Source organism: Argentina silus (genome assembly GCF_951799395.1).
Source record: "Argentina silus genome assembly, chromosome: 4".
NCBI lineage: Eukaryota > Metazoa > Chordata > Actinopteri > Argentiniformes > Argentinidae > Argentina > Argentina silus.
In genome coordinates, this window is record NC_139658.1 from 19,555,985 (window position 1) to 19,573,484 (window position 17,500).

The window sequence follows — 17,500 nt, forward strand, 5'->3', positions numbered from 1 at the left end:
AGAGAGAGAGAGAGAGAGAGGGAGAGAGAGTGGGAGGGCAAAAGGGAGAAATAGTAAGAGATCATCCAATCCTGACCATCATTTGGGCAATCAAGTTCCAACTCCATTTCCCAGCATTCCAACTCACAGGGGTTGGCACCATCGGCGACGACGAGCATACGCAGCGACGCAAGACTGGTGTCCCTCTGGTCCCGGTGTGCCATCATGGCCCAGTGCAGATCACGGCACTTCACCAAGGCAACGCGAGCTACAGGAGGAGCAGAGGGACATTAAACGCACAGCGTTCAGTCACAGCATTCACAGCTCCACTGTACTCATTGCTGCTCTAGAGGGACACACAGAGGGTGTAAGCTTGGTGGCGTTGTGCGTTGACTGGGGGGTATAATATACCTTTGTGGATGTGGACCCTCTGCACCCAGGAGAGAGGGCACGCCTTCATCACTGCATAGGGGACACTGATGGTGTGAATCCTGTTCATCACAGCCTGAAAGACATACAACGCATATATTACATAAGACAAGAATAGAAACGATATATATAACTACTTTTCCGTGCAAACATTCAAACCAGCACACACACTCACCGTGAGAACTCCATGCCACAGACCCATGTCCTTTTTGAAGTCCAGAACATTCACTAGTGTCTCTCCTAAAGAAAGAAACGGAAATAGGGATATAGCACAGCTGTAAGTAACAGGATCATTCGTTCCCCTCACTGTGTAATACAATGACTACTACTACTACTACTACTACTACTACTACTACAGTTTCACAGTTTCCATGTACTCACCCTCACAGTAGTTGCAAGCCTGGGTCAGTGCTTGGCAATGTGTCAACATGGCCACCTTAGACACAGCCACACCCATCACTGTGCCCTCCTTACTGGCCTTGTACTACACAGAGAGAAAACACAATCGCCGAGGATTAGACTACACACACACACACACACACACACACACACACACACACACACACACACACACACACACACACACACACACACACACACACACACACACACACACACACACACACACACACCTCTATGTATGCAGGATCAGTGTTAGCCGTGGGGATGTGTGGCTGCCAGTCCTTTGAGGGTTTGGTCAGGTACTTGGAGTCTGTCACCACCCACTTTAATCGAGGCCAGCCTATGAGAGACAGCCAATATCATACAACAGCCAATCATCTTCAGTGTACCGCTAAGCTAAGCCAAAAAAGAGCCCAAACTAAATGCATAATTTACATTTAACAAGGGGTCAACAGAAAAAAAAGTAGCAGAGGCAGCTCCTGACCTTTGAACTGTAGTATCTCTCCTGTGGGCGTCTTAGGCAGTCCCTTCAGGCAGATCTCACTGGTCAGAGCCAGGGTGACGCCACAGCTGCCCAATAGGAAGCCCACCTGGCCACTCCCTGCGTCCTGAAGGAACATCCAAAGACAGGAGTTGAGCAAGCAGACACAAACAACAACATGCCAGCTGTGGGAACTTGTGCGTTGGTGCACACTTCCATTGTAATGCCGATACACCTTAAACAAACCCTTATTGGTGACATCACTTACCTTGCGAGACAGCGGTACCTCGATGGGAACGGGAATAACCTCCGCCAGCAGACAACCATAGAACGCCACTAAGAACATCCCTGGGTCACTGTTGGGGTACACTAGCGCCACCTGCCAGGAAATGGATCGATAAGGAATGGCCCTGGTAGCAGCCGAGGCTAAGTGACCATGGGCGCGCTTCTCTGTGGTTCAAATAGCCTTCATTGCATCACAAACCCCAGTTACCTGGTGTTCTCATGCCATGTTATACTGTTTGTGTTAATAAAGTTTTTTCAGGCCTGTGTGGTTGCCTGTCTCTGTTCTGTTGTCTCACCCGGTCTCCAGGCTTGAGAACCTGCTCGTTCTTGGCTCCCAGTTTGTTGAGGAGGGTGTAAGCCAGCTTTACACTGCGGCTCCAAAGCTTCCCTAACAGAGCGCGAGGGAGGGAAGAGAGAGAGGGGAGGAGAGAGGGAGGAGAAAGAGCGGAGAGAGGGAGGGGACAACAGGGGCATCGTAAATCACAGTGAAAAGACCTTTCAATCAATCTCATACTGTACACAAAAGCCCCCATTATCTAGATGACTCCATCCACTACGGCCCTTAAGACTAACAGTAACCTAAAAGGATGTTCCTCACTATAGTACAATATGTAGTGTTACATAAAATATGAGGGTCAGGGCTATTTCCTTTAGCCATGTAAAGTGTACTGCATCACTATATTAAATAATGTCTTGGCCTGAGCTGGATTCTTGATCTGAGTATAACAGTACAGATGTAGTGTGGGCCTTGCCGCTCACCGTAGGTCAGTGTGTAGAGGGGTTTGCCGGTGATGTCGAGGGCGGTGAGGGCGGGGCTCTTGCTCTGTGTGGACCCCCAGCGAGCGAGAGCTGCCTGCAGGGCCGGGGGCCAGTTACTGACCACCCCCAGGGGCTCTCCCTTCACTGGGATGATCTGACGGCCCTCCGGCTTCGGGGTGTTGGGGTCCGGCACGGGCACTGGGGGAGCGAGGGAAATGTTTTAGATTTTTTATTTTTATTTTTTTTAAATATGTTTTTAGGGCATTTCTGCTTTATTGGGATAGAGATAGTAGAGATTGACAGGAAGGATGGGTGAGAGAGAGGAGGGATGACATGCAGGATATGTCGATGGCCGGAATCGAACCAGGGACCTTGTGATGATATGGTATGTGCCACTGCCTTTCACAGCAAAACGGCTCCCGTGACACATTACATCGGGAAGGGAATATAATATATGACGTGACTCACCCTCCACAATCTCTTCTGCGTCATCCATGAAGAACTCACTGAGTTCTGGCCTCTTGGGCCTCTTCAGAGTGTTGAGGAGCTGCTGGATCTTGGTGGACACCCTGCTGTTCACTGGCACCCCTACAGGGAGGTGGTGGTCGGACAAACATACAAGTCACACTCACACACTCATACACACACACGCACACACTGTCGCTGTCCCAAATACAGGAGGGGAAGGTTTGACTTCACACACTCTTGTGGCTTGGCTTGGCACATCCCTGCTTTTCCTTCCAAACCCACATCTATCGCCCTCTAAATATTTAATAATAACCTTACTTCCATTTGTTCAAATATGACAGGACAAAGCCATTGTTACTTTAAGACTCAGATCACTTGGAATGAAAAGCAGCACAGAGCACACACAGGGCTAACTGGAGACCAGGGCAGGGAGGCACAGTCGGAGTGAGATATGAGGAATGGGAATCATTGGTTTTGTATGGGAAAAACACATGAGGGTGAACTCTTCCTATGGGTGAAGTTCTTGTGGGTATACGTAGGTCTGGTTTCACAACAACACTATAGTCCCTCATCCTACAGTGCAAACAGAGGGTAGAAACAGATCACAAACGGTACACAGACGTTTACACGACTATCTCTGGGGTTAAAGGTATTACCTCGTCCTAATGCCAGTCAAATAAACATGTGACAGGGTGGAAAAAAAGACCAGAAAAAAAGAAAGCAACATCGTTTGGTTAATGATATGGTTAGATATGGTGGAAAAGAGAAAACATATCACTGAAATTTCAATGGAAATGCAAACGAATGAGAAGATTCGGACACACACTCACATAGGACACACACTCACACAGTCATAATCTTTGATCTCTCTCTCACACACACACACACACACACACACACACACACACACACACACACACACACACACACACACACACACACACACACTTTAAAGGTAGATAAAGGTAAATGTCATTATTACCGTCAGCGGTCTCCATCATGCTGGAGCGGCTCTGTCCGCGGCTCATCCCCCGGACCACGGGGTTTGAGGGCAGGTCCACCCTGGAGCTCCTGGCCTGGGGGGCCGCAGCCGTCACGTCTGGGGGGGGTCCACTGTTCTCTGAGGGGGCTGGGAGAGAGACAGACGTTATTTCATCTAGTCATCACCTTTTTTAAATGCTGTGTCCTGTTCCTCTATCACATAGCTACATCACATAAGACTCCATTTTGGCATATCTCACCGATGCGTGACTGAGCGATCCTGTCAGCCAGTGCCAGTGCTGACTGAGGCTGTGGCTGTGGATGTGGCTGTGGCTGTGGCTGTGGCTGTGGCTGGTACTGGGGTTGGTATTGGGGCTGATATTGGGGCTGGTACTGGGGTTTGTACTGTGGTGGGGCCTGGGGCTGAGGCTGGGGATGAGGCTGGGGTTGGGGCTGGCTCTGGGGTTGGGGTTGGGGCTGGGGCTGGGGCTGGGGCTTGCCCTCTCCGTGGGACAGGGTGGAGGAGGCGGAGGAGGAGGTGGAGGAGCCCTGGACAGAGCGGTTGATCCAGGAGTCAGGGCTTTGCAGGTTGGGCTGGACCGTAGCGGGAGCACCCAGAGATGCCCCCAGGGACGACTGCCGACGAAGAGCACTTTCATCCTCTGAGCCCGACGAGGAGTCTGAGAGAGTGCGTGTGTGAGAGAGAGAGAGAAAGAGAAAAAGTTAGAGAGGTATAGACAGACAGTGAAGCTGTCAGCTTAACCCACTCAAAGGTGACATTTAAGATTAAATTCACACCACTAGCAAACAACATTACAGGTCCTGAAAGTCCAGAGAAAAATGGTTGAAAGGCATGTGGCTGGTTTTGAGGAGGAACTAAGTCCTACCTGGTGGGGTGCGGGTCTCAACTGGTGAAGGAACGTAGGTGGAGCGGCGTTTGGTATTTATGGGCTGTGTCATTTTCTCCTCCTTGTGTTTAGCCAATGCAGCTTGAACCGCCTCTGTGTGGATATCTGTGTGAATGAGGGAGAGAGAGAAAGAGAGGGAGAAGGAGAGAGAGAAAGAGAGAGAGAAAGAGAGAGAGAAAGAGAGGAGAGAAATGGCTGTTAAAAAATGAAGGAAAAAAAGGCTTACATTGTTGCAACAGTTCTCCAGTAATCGTATTGTAATTGCAGTAATTGAGTTATGCGTTTTTGCTAGTGGAATAGGGACTGTTGGTGTGGAAACAAAATTAAAACGAAATTAAAATGAAATTAAAATACTTAAGCACAAAGAAACAGCATGCTAGTGCAATGTTGTTTAGTGTCACCAGCTTGGTAAATATTTCCTTCAACACTACGTCAACTGAAATAGACATTCGTAGAGCTAATGCCTTTTTGGTCAACGTAGTAAAACATTAGTGGGTGTTTGACTTTCAACCATCCAAGGAGAAAATGAAGAGATGGCAGTTATTTCCTGCTGAAACAGGAAACTACAGACTGTGTGCTGGGAGAGAGAGAACAAGGCTCTTATCATCTTCATCTACGAACGCACACACACACACACACACACACACACACACACACACACACACACACACACACACACACACACACACACACACACACACACACACACACACTAACATGTCTATACACTTACATCACACACCCACAGACACATGCAAATCGAACCATACATGTCGGCGGTATTAGGAGACATGAGGAAGATACAATCACATGGGACATGGTTTACATGAAACACTGACACATCTACATGAACCATCAACCGCAGCACACATTACACAGCTTGAGATAATGTCATGACATAACATTTCATTCTCCTGAACAGAATGCTCCTTTCTACTCCCCGCTTTCAATTATCCCCACACTCTGCATGTCAGATCATCGCCATAGAAACATGAGACACTGACCATCACACATGTCTGTGTGGCTGAGGGCTGTTTCCGTGGTGATAAGCGTGTAGGGGTGTTAAGATGGGAACAGTGGGTGTCTCTTCTGCACCTCTCCAACCCCACACTGGAATGAACAATGAGCTGCACAGACAGCCAAGCGCCATCGGAGCCCCCCCCCCCCCCCCAACACACACACACACACACACACACACACACACACACACACACACACACACACACACACACACAAACACACACAAACACACACACACACTCACACACCAGTAGATCTCAGCCCGACAACACACACACCGACTGCCTTACCTTACACACACCCATAGGTTACACATACCATGGACACATGTACACACACAAGCAAAATCGGCACCAAAGCATCAATCATGTCTCTGACCGCTCACTCTCTTTCTCTGTCCTCTTGCTCACACCCTCATTCTCCTCCTTTCTCTGTCCCTTTGTCTCTCCTCCCTCCTCCATCTCTCTCTCTTTCTCTCTCTCTCTGTCAAGGAGGCGGAGGTGTCAGCAGGTTCATCATCAGGTCTGCTGGAGTGTGACCCACCCAGACCTACGGGAGCACAGTCCCCAGCCGCGACCTCTCTCTGTGTCCCTCTCCGACTCCCTCTCAGCCTCGCTCCATTTTCCCCCTAGATATCACTCCGATAGATCCACATAGATCTGTGTCAGTTTCCCCCAATAGCTCTCAGTAGCTCCCCTGCATCTCATTAGTTTCCACCTGGCTACCACTCCCTTTGCTCCTCAATCCTCCAGTGTGTCCTTAATCCTGCTCGGCATCCACCTGGATCCCCCTGCAAAAACATTCATCGGTTGTCTCTGGTCAGCCTTCCTACATGCTCCAACAGATCCTACACAATGGCACTCCTTCAGTCCTTCAGTCCTTCAGTCCTTCAGTCCTTCAGTCCTTCAGTCCTTCACTCCTTCAGTCCTTCAGTCCTTCAGTCCTTCAGTCCTTCACTCCCCCAAAACTCCACACCACAATGAGGCTCCGGCACATCAGGTTGGCATCGGTTCTGCCTGTGCCTGTGCCTGTGCCTGTGCCTGTGCCTTTGTGCCTGTGCCTGTGCCTGTGTGTGCATGTGTGTGTGCCTGTGTGTGCATGTGTGTCTGTCTCACGTGAGAGGCGAGACCAGTCTGACGCAGAGGCTGGCCAGACAGGGAGGGGAGAGAGGGAAGCGGAAGGAGAGAGAAACGATAGAGCATGCAGCTGCCTAGAGGAGGATGCTATTACACTGTGTGCACCTCTAGTAATAAAGGAAGTAGCTGTGTGAAAAATAGGGGGGGGGGGGGGGGTCTTATAGATTTTCCTACATTTCTTCACTGGTTTACATCGTAACATCAAAATATCCATTCTAACCCTCCATTCTCCTTGTCTGTGCTCTGTATACAATATACAATTCTATGGTCTAGTCTGCTCTTCCTGTTTAGTATTCCCCTGCTCTCCACAGCCCAATGCATAGCCAAGCTGTGACATCACTCTCCTTTCACAATGGAGGGTTCCAGCCCGCTAGGCTCCCCTGCAGAGGGCCTGCACAGTGAGAGAGTTCTCTTTCTCCTCAGCCACAGGGCACACATGACCTCAGCCAGCCTCTCACTCTCCAACAGACACACAAGGCTACTCTACTCATTAATTGGTCCCTCTGAAACAGTAGACTACAGTCTGGGAATTCAGCTTAAAACCAGACTGGAACATCAAACGCTTTATTACTGAAGTGAGGAGGAAAACATGTCATATTGACTAAAAACACATGTCCTTGTTCTTCAAAATCGTATGCTGATTTAAAAGGCACAATCCGTAAAAATCTTTTTTTCGTTTCGGCATCGATTGTGTGTGTAATTCATCCCTCTTCCCCTGGGGATAAACAGATATTCCTCACCTGATCGGTAACGGTCATCCCTGGTTCCCCCGCTGCGGTGCGGTCGCTTGGAGCGCCGGTAGCGGGAGGAGGAGCTAGAGGGAGGAGCATGGCCAGAGGCGGAGCTAGGACCAGGAGCATGCCCGTCGTTCTTAGGGGGAGGCTCAACTGTGGAACACAACACACATGGTTGTACACACTCAGTAGACAACACACTACTAGGTACCTGGTTGAGATTGTTTGATAACTAATAATAAAAACAAAAATAGAAGTCTGGAAAGTTGGAAAGTCTTCCCAACACAGACCAAACATTTTCACCACACTAGACAACTGGTTAAAACATGCAGTGCCTTTGTTTAAAAGCTGTTACAATATACAACTAGTTAACCCATACCAGAAATCAAGCACAGAACAATGTAAACAAGTGACCTGCTTATGTCATTGCTGAGAAATTGGCATCTAAAAATAGCCAATATTTACAGACAATTATACCATTGAGGAAGTAGTCTTATAAAGACAGAAGTGCTACTGCGCTGTCCTAGTGATAGTCTAGGGATAGAGGGGTAGAGGGATAGAGGGATAGAGGGGTGGCCTAGTGAGAGAAGGATAGAGGAATAGAGGGATAGAGGGATAGAGGGATGGCCTAGTGAGAGAAGGATAGAGGGATAGAGGGGTGGCCTAATGATAGAGGGATAGAGGGGTAGCCTAGTGATAGAGGGATAGAGGGATAGAGGGTAGCCTAGTGATAGAGGGATAGAGGGGTAGCCTAGTGATAGAGGGATAGAGGGGTGGCCTAGTGAGAGAGGGATAGAGGGATAGAGGGGTAGCCTAGTGAGAGAGGGATAGAGGGACAGCCTAGAACTGGAGGGACAGAAGGATAGCCTGGGGTTTCTTACCTGGTTTTGGAATGAAGAAGGGAGCCAGAAGTTTAGTCTTTTTCTTCTCATACCCCTTCTGTGTGATATCACCTGAGAAAGAAGACAACACCAGGGTGAGGCAGGTCACTGTGATGGGGACAAACAAACACATACAACACACACACACACACACACCCACACGCACACGCACACGCACACGCACACACACACACACACACACACACACACACACACACACAGACACACTAACACACATTTACATTTACATTTATGGCATTCAGCAGACGCCTTTATCCAAAGCGACTTACAACAAATACATCTGTTTAAGTAAGTGAATCATCTATCCAACAGTCATCATAAGACAAAGTAATCAATGCTCACACCAGGGGCCATTGGCAGTCGTAATGCCAGAAGGCATATATATATATATAATTATTCTTTTTTAATTATTTATTAACAGGAGAGAACTTGTACAGGGGGGAAGTGGGGGTGAAGAGGTCTCAAGGGTTGGGGTTAGGATTAGTACAGGGAGGGTTGTGGAGGTGAAGAGGTCTTAGGAAGGACTGTTAAGATGTAGCCTGAAGAGATGGGTTTTCAATCTACGGCGGAAGATCGGTAGTGACTGCAGTCCTGACAGTGGGGGGAAGCTCATTCCACCAACGGGGCGCCAGGACAGTGAAAAGCCGTGACCGAGTGGTGCGGCCGCTGCATCCACGTAGAGGTGGCAGTGCCAGGCAGGCAGCCGAGGTGGAAGAGCGGAGTGATCGTGCAGGGGTTTGGGGGCTAACCAATGCTTGCAAGTAGGGAGGGGCTGTTCCCTTTGCCGCCCGGTAGGCAAGCACCAGGGTCTTGAATTTGATGCGAGCTGCTACCGGGAGCCAGTGGAGGGTGTGCAGGAGGGGCGTGACATGGGAGAATTTGGGGAGGTTGAACACCAGACGAGCAGCAGCGTTCTGGATGAACTACAGAGGTCTGATGGCGAAGGCGGGGAGTCTGACCAAGAGTGCGTTGCAGTAGTCAAGGCGGGAGATTACAAGTGTTTGGACCAAAAGTTGTGCTGCTTCACTGGTGAGGAATGGGCGTATCCTTCTGTAGAGGAAGAATCTACAGGAGCGTGCTGCCGCTGTGATGTTCGCCGCACAAGACACACACATAGTGAGCGTGCACACACACACACACACACACACACACACACACACACACACACACACACACACTAACACATAGGCCTACACAAGATAACAGTATGTCTCAGATTCATAAACATGGAGTCAGTTCAATTCCTATAAATAATGTTTCATCCCAAAAGACATGACCACTTCTCTCCAAACAGAAAGAGGTCTTTATTTACAGTGCAAGTAAGCTTTACTACTGCATTTGTATGTATGTATTCACTTTATACACAGAACAAACTCCAGAAAGCACACTATGGTACTGCAAGAGACTACAATTACCAACTTTGATGAGAAAAAGCCGGAATATTCTCCCCTTTCAGGATTAAAACAGCTGGTGGGTTTCTTTGCCTATCTGAATTCTTCTTATCAGAGTCTCGGTTTTGGGGAAATATCTCTAATATTTATACTTGTTTGAACAAAACACACTTTGATGGCAGACAGTATTTCTTTCCCATTCTCCAGGGAGTACATAAGAGGAATTTAAAAATTCCCTTCCTCTTCATGTAAGACATTTGTGAACTCCATTTTCAGAGCGACAAATAGACTCAACCCCAAACCCTGAAAGTAAAGCTAGGCCTACTGGAATCCTCAGTAACCATGGACAACTGACAGGTATGGGGCCTACTGGAATCCTCAGTAACCATGGACAACTGACAGGTATGGGGCCTACTGGAATCCTCAGTAACCATGGACAACTGACAGGTATGGGGCCTACTGGAATCCTCAGTAACCATGGACAACTGACAGGTATGGGGCCTACTGGAATCCTCAGTAGCCATGGACAACTGACAGGTATGGGGCCTACTGGAATCCTCAGTAACCATGGACAACTGACAGGTATGGGGCCTACTGGAATCCTCAGTAGCCATGGACAACTGACAGGTATGGGGCCTACTGGAATCCTCAGTAACCATGGACAACTGACAGGTATGGGGCCTACTGGAATCCTCAGTAGCCATGGACAACTGACAGGTATGGGGCCAGTTTGCCTGACACAAATGAAGATGGTCCTCTGTGTCTCAGTTGGTAGAGCATGGCGCTAACAACGCTTAGGTTGTGGGTTTGATTCCTGCTGGAACCATATATACTGAAATGTATGCACTCACTGCAATGTAAGTCGCTTTGGATAAAAGCGTCAGCTAAATGGCATATATTATTATATTAAGATAGACTAAATAGCATTTTCAATAGAAAAGATGTATTTTAATCTAGGTCTAGGCTTAATCTGTTTCTGGGAAATCAGTCCATGGTGTCGATGTCACCTGTTCTGAACCGCCTGTTCAAACACAAACCCTCTACAAGTGGAGGGCAGTGGGGAGAGATGGGATGGAAACATGGAGGAGGAGGAGGAGGGGGGGGGGGCGGGGGGACAATGCAGATGGACGGAGGACAAGCTGTGATAGTGACTGTGCACTGAGGAAGGGGTGTAAAGACATGCCAGATAGATCGCCAGAGACATGAAAGAGTGTTGGTGTGACTCCATTGACAGGAAGGATGAGGGGAGGAAGTGGAGAGAGAGAGAGAGAGAGAGAGAGAGGAGAAGAGAAAAAGAGGACTAAATATGGACACACATGGATGCCAGAGAAGGTTGGGATGAATCAGAGATGCACAGAGAGAGAGGGGGAGGACAGAGGGGACAGGAGAGAGAGAGAGAGAGAGAGAGAGAGAGAGAGAGAGAGAGAGAGAGAAAAGGATAGAAGGAAGAAAGCAGAGGTGGATGAGTGCAGAGGTGGGGTAATCACAGGTCATAGTGAGCGTGCTTATTGTGTCCAACTATCTCACCCTTTCTGTACCCCCTTCTCTCTCTCCTCCATTCTCTCTCTCTCTCTCTCTCTCTCTCTCTCTCTCGCCTGACTGAGCTCTTTGCCTGAGAATCTGGCCTTGAAGCATGCCAGCCTTTCTGCCAACCGCCTCCGTAAGCACTGCTGCCACACACACACACACACACACACACACTCACACACACACACACACACACACACACACACACACACACACTAACACACACACACACACACACACACACATATACACACACATATACACACACACACACACACACAGCATCTAGATCATGACCTTTCTCCTCTGCATTAGCATTATTAAACATGTAATTAACTGTCAGAATTTGTTTCGTCATCTTCATTATCATCAGGAGAAGAGAAGAGAAGAGAAGAGAAGAGAAGAGAAGAGAAGAGAAGAGAAGAGAAGAGGAGTGAATAGGAGAGGAGAGGAGAGGAGAGGAGAGGAGAGGAGAGGAGAGGAGAGGAGAGGAGAAGAAAGGAGAGGAGAGGAGAGGAGAGGAGAGGAGACTAAGACAGCTGTCATAAGAAGTGTGATAATGTTCTAACAAGTAAACCAAAGCAACAGCCCTGGAGGGCCTGCTGCTAAACAAAGAGACACATGTTAGGAATGCACATCTGCTGCACTCCTAGCCCCTCCGCATCGCCTCTGCTCATCCTCCTCTCCTCACCAGTGAGATAACGTTTCGAAAGCATTTCTTTGATAACGGCCAGGGTTTCCTGTGTCTGATGGTTAATCTGACCGGTGATCTCTTTATCTGAGCGAGCCGGTGGTTCCTCTGCGGCTATGTCATATCCCAGAGCTCTCGCCAGCCACCATAATCCCAGATTAAAGATTATGGTGCTGAGACACAGAGGCTGGAAAAGGTGAGGCTATCACAGCTCGATGTAGTCACCTTCCTCGCTCCGCCAGAGGGGACAAACCAGATTAGAGACGGGCATCCCCAGCACACAGACACAGATTATGCACACTATACTTAGATTAATGCGCACACACACACACGCACACACACATATATTACTGTATAAGTAGGCTATGCACACATTATCATATGGCACGTATAGTGTGTTGGTTCACTCTGACTCACAAATATTTCCACACTCACTCTCACTCAGATAAATCTATCACACAGTTCAAGTCAATTCCATTCAATTGAACAAACGACTCGTGGTCAGACAGGACGGTTTGTCGGTTATGCAACCCAACAGCGCTGTAGGCCACGCAATTAGAAGACACAGCATCAAACAGAACCAAACAGAGGCCGTGTGTTCACGTTAGCAGGTTACTTCCCACTGAACAGACCCAAATACAGCATCCACTCGAAGACAGAGTTAGTCATGTTTATGAAGAGGAATGGGGTGGGGGGGTTGGGGGGGGGGGCAAACAGTTCCATAAGTAATGCATGAACAGCACAGTTGGCCTAGCTCACTCACGCGACTTATTTTTAGCTCATGTTAGCAGCCTGCTCCACTGCAGAGAGAGAGAGAGAGAGAGAGAGAGGGAGAGAGAGAGAGAGGGATGGAGATGGGGGGAGGGGCGAGTGTGGCATTAGACGATTCTCAAAGTAAACACTAGGCTATTCCATCTGGGTGATTTCAGATTTATTATTTTTTTTCCTCCTGATAGAGCCATTAAAAAGCTCCTCATCACTACTTGAGCTGGGTTCCAGTTCATTGGAGTATACCACTGAGTGAACTCCCCCCTTCTGAGCTGAGGTGGTGGTACAGTCCAAAGGGGAAGCGCAGGTGGATGGACAGGGCTGAATATGGTCAGTGTCACACAGAGACACAGAGTAGAGTACACACACACAGTAGACCCAGCAGGAGATTTGGGAAAGATGACTGATGTGCACTGACACATCATGAAAGATGCAACAGATGGAAAAGGATAAAAGATTGAAACAACGGGATGAAATTCAGACTTTAAGGGAACTGGCATGGCTGACATCTCGACGGCCCTAAGAGGGAACAGAATGTTGGACTTGTGTCATGCCGAGAACAATGCTTTAAAAGATAAAACAATGCAAGCTGTGAGTCAGCCGGTCAGTGATACTGCATTGTGGTTGCTGGTTATTTAGCATTATGACCACACCATACAGTACAAACAAATGGGAAAATGGTGTGTGTTCGCGATCTGTTTTAAGACGGAAACCGCAATCCTCCTGAGATGAAGAGAGAAAGGCCTCGGCTAGGCTATGTTCTCACAGTCCTATTGACCCATTAGAGTCCAGCCCCACAGTCCAGCCCCACAGTCCAGCCCCACAGTCCAGCCCCACAGTCCACCCCCACAGTCCAGCCCCTGCCTGAGCCATGGGACAGTAATACATGGTGACCAGGGGAGGCTGGTTTGATACCATTCCCCATTCCATTCCATGCATTACAATGAGCCCATCATGGTGACATGCCTCTACACAGACAGGGAGACCTTTCCTCAGAATAGCCAGTCTCATGGTAGGTCTGCCCTGGTGTGTTAAAGTGGTAGCCAGTACCACTCTGGGCTCTTTCTACACAACATGAGTGCTTATGCTTTTTGCCTAGAGTGGGGATTTTGCATTCTAGAGAGGGGGGAGAGTGAGATCAAAGCATCCTCCCTCTGCACCCTCTCCCAATCCTACACGCTCACACAGCTACTTGAATTGCAGTGAGACCGCTCTCTACCCCATGGGCACTGTGTCTGCATAACAATTAGCTACATCTCCCTCTCTCTCTTTTCTCCTCTCTCTCTCTCTCTCTCTCTCTCTCACACACACACACACACACACACACACACACACACTTGTTTTGTCTCTCTCATTACATCTCACTTAGTTTCTTCTCAAACATTGAGACATACAGTAGACTTCAGTAAACATACACTCACAGAAACAGACAAGACAGACAGACAGACAGACAGACAGACAGACAGACAGACAGACAGACACACACACACACACACACACACACACACACACACACACACACACACACACACACACACTTATCTCAGTTTCACATAGACATAGAAAGTCATAGACTGTTTTTGACTTTCATTTCCAGAAAATATCAGCAGTCTTATAAACATTTACATTACATTTACATTTCCGGCATTTAGCAGACGCCTTTATCCAAAGCGACTTACAACAAATAGATTTGTCTAAGTAAGTGAATCATCTATCCATCAGTCATCATAAGATAAAGTAATCTATGCTAGGACCAGGGACCATTGGCAGTAAACATTTGATATGCTACCCACATATAGACAACATCCTCACACTGTAGCCAACAGTAAACACAGCCACACTAGCATACAAAAACATATGACATCACCTGAATTCAGGCCATAGCTTCCATATAAGTTATTACACACTTTTAACACAAGGGAGGATGTCATACATAGATAAGTAAGTCTATCAGCATCATGTGACAGCAGACTCAGTGTTGACCTAGCTGATAAGACAGAAGTGGTAATGGTTAATGTCCAGAACACAGGATGACATATGGTCCTCCTCCTCCATAACTCCCTACACACACCAGCCTATTATTCCCTGATCCACTGTTGTGTGTATGTACGTACGTGTGTGTGTGTGTGTGTGTGTGTGTGTGTATATGTGTGTTTGTGTGTACGTGTGTGTGTGATTTAGTAACTATGGGAGAGGAGAACTTGTGCCAAATAACCCGTCCAAAGGAACCAGCATGTTTCTATCTGTGTAACAAACATCCTACCAAAATCTCCCTGAGGGTTTCCCCTACCAGAAGCCAACTAGCTACCCCATGCCAAAAGATAACCCCCCTTCCAACACACACACGCACGCACGCACGCACACACGCACGCACGCACGCACGCACACACACACGCACACACACACAATTACCCTAAACATAATCTTCCTTAGCATTATCAACAACTATTTACTGTCAAGTTTAATGCTGCTCAAATTAGCCAAAAGATGTGGACAGTCTGCTGTATTGTAGCAACAGCAAATAGGCTCTCCTTTTATATATTTAGCATACCCCCCCCCCCCCCACACACACACACACACATACACCACCACTACCTCCATTGAACCAACCACACCCCTGTCCTCTGCTCCTCAAATCTCTCCCTAAAGCTCTGTCCTGACCCCTTACACTGGTGTGACTCACACTTTTTTGTTGTTTTTTTGTTATAGAAATGTAATAAAAGAATTCCATTGAAAGGACTTTTTCCACTTCCCCTCCTCTTTCTCTCCCTCTTCTCTCGCCTCTCATTCCCTCACACGCACACACTCACGCACACGCACGCACAAACACGTTTCCTGTCTGTGAGGATGATGTCATGTTCTCCAGTGCTCAATCTTCTGTCCTTTGACATGGTTTTCCTGCACTGCTGTGAGAACAGCTCTGGTCCCAGCTCTATGTGTCTGTTCACACACACACACACACACACTCCACTGGGGTAACTAATGGAATACTCGGAATGGTAGTGCAACACCTCTACGACCGTAATGGTTAACAAACATGCATTGCACACGCTCGCACACGCTCGCACACGCTCACACACGCTCACACACGCTCACACACACACACACACGCTCACACACGCTCACACACGCTCACACACACTCACACACACTCACACACGCTCACACACGCTCACACACGCTCACACACACTCACACACACACACCCAAACACAAATGACTCAAAAGACAAACAGTTGAGTCTTCTGCTCTTCCCTCCTTTTCCATAGAGGTGTGTGTCTGTGGAGGAAGTGTTTCCCTTCCCAGCGTTGCAGCGGCAGGGTGTGTCCGCACCACACAGGTACGCAGGTGACTCATGTTTCACACTCCTGACTAACGACACTTAGGGTGGGGAGCAACCATTCAAACACACGCAAAAGACACACAGAGAAGCCTCCTGGCTGTCACAGTTAGTTTAAGAGACAAAGAGGTGCTTTCATGCTGTCATTGACCTAACAGCAAGATAGAGCATACAGGGAAATACCTGTTTGTGTGGGTGTGTGTGTGTGTGTGTGTGTGTGTGTGTGTGTGTGTGTGTGTGTGTGTGTGTGTGTGTGTGTGTGTGTGTGTGTGTGTGTGTGTGTGTGTGTGTGTGTGTGTGTGTGTGTGGTCTAACACTACACTCAGGGTAGTGTTAGAAGACCGATACCGCAGTGAGATAGTTGAAACCTTGACTCAGCTAGTCGTCGCCCGTTTCCTCCCCCTCTCCCACTTTCCTCCCCCCTCCTCCCCCTCTCTCTGTGTAGGACAACAGAGCAGGGCGGGGTGCGGCTGACTCATGGCCCACCTGCTCCACGACAGAGGCTCCCGCTCCACTTCGTCACAATGACGAGCTTCTCCCCCCCCGGCGTTTAGCTTTGTTACAAGTCTTAGCAGCTAACAGCAGTGCTGTCAAAATAAAACCCACTAATGACAGCTTTGGACAGGATAGTCACACTGCCAAAATAACTATACTCTTACCTCCCTGCGGGGGGGCCCTGGGTTGTGTGTCTTTTTCCAACCCTTCCCTCCCTCCCTCCTCCTCCCCTCTACCCCTCCCCCATGGTGGACTTCCAGTGCTCAAAGGAAGTTGAATGTTTTCCATTTCCTAGTGCTCCTGTGCACCGGTGGGACCAAAGAGAAGCTTGGCCCTGGGAGTGTGTGGGGAGTACCTTCAAGTCAGGGAAGGCTGGTGTGGCCCAGAGGACGGGCTCAGTGTAATGCATGGAATGGAATGAGGAATGGTATCAAGCACACGTGTTCAAGCGCTGATCCCGGTGCAGTTTACATTCTGCGGCGTATGGTCGTTCAGGTTCAGAGTGAGGGTGAGAGGAGCTGACTGCAGATCAGCTCTTGTGGGGGACTTTCTCTCCTTGCCGCAATCTCATATGCTTCTTCCATAATAATAGCTTTAAAAGCTTAGCAGCGTTTGGATTGCGTTACTGTGTTTTTGGCTGTCACTGTGGCATATGGGCGTCTTAATCCCTAGGTTTATATAGAATATACAAATTAAGATTGGGGGGGGGGGGGGGGGGGGGGTCCACGGTATCCATGGCAACGCGGGCCACATGGAGCCCGATCCCCCCCACCCCACCCTTCCCCAGGACCACGAGGGAGGATC

General features: G+C 48.6%; 1 protein-coding gene across 1 annotated transcript in view; it reads right to left on the bottom strand.

Moving 5' to 3' along the window:
* The window catches only part of dip2bb (disco-interacting protein 2 homolog Bb), a gene marked incomplete at its 3' end in the record, with an annotated part of 34,394 nt that overhangs the window by 10,621 nt on the left and 6,273 nt on the right, over nt 1-17,500 (bottom strand). The window contains exons 2-16 of the mRNA XM_083668212.1: nt 8,464-8,535; nt 7,589-7,735; nt 4,672-4,797; nt 4,045-4,464; nt 3,786-3,932; nt 2,804-2,923; nt 2,336-2,533; nt 1,873-1,964; nt 1,560-1,670; nt 1,295-1,418; nt 1,041-1,150; nt 790-892; nt 584-648; nt 391-484; nt 128-247 (exon numbers count right to left, since the gene is read on the bottom strand). Coding sequence (XP_083524338.1) covers nt 128-247; nt 391-484; nt 584-648; nt 790-892; nt 1,041-1,150; nt 1,295-1,418; nt 1,560-1,670; nt 1,873-1,964; nt 2,336-2,533; nt 2,804-2,923; nt 3,786-3,932; nt 4,045-4,464; nt 4,672-4,797; nt 7,589-7,735; nt 8,464-8,535 — 2,049 coding nt within the window. The remainder of the gene's footprint in view (nt 1-127; nt 248-390; nt 485-583; nt 649-789; nt 893-1,040; nt 1,151-1,294; nt 1,419-1,559; nt 1,671-1,872; nt 1,965-2,335; nt 2,534-2,803; nt 2,924-3,785; nt 3,933-4,044; nt 4,465-4,671; nt 4,798-7,588; nt 7,736-8,463; nt 8,536-17,500) is intronic.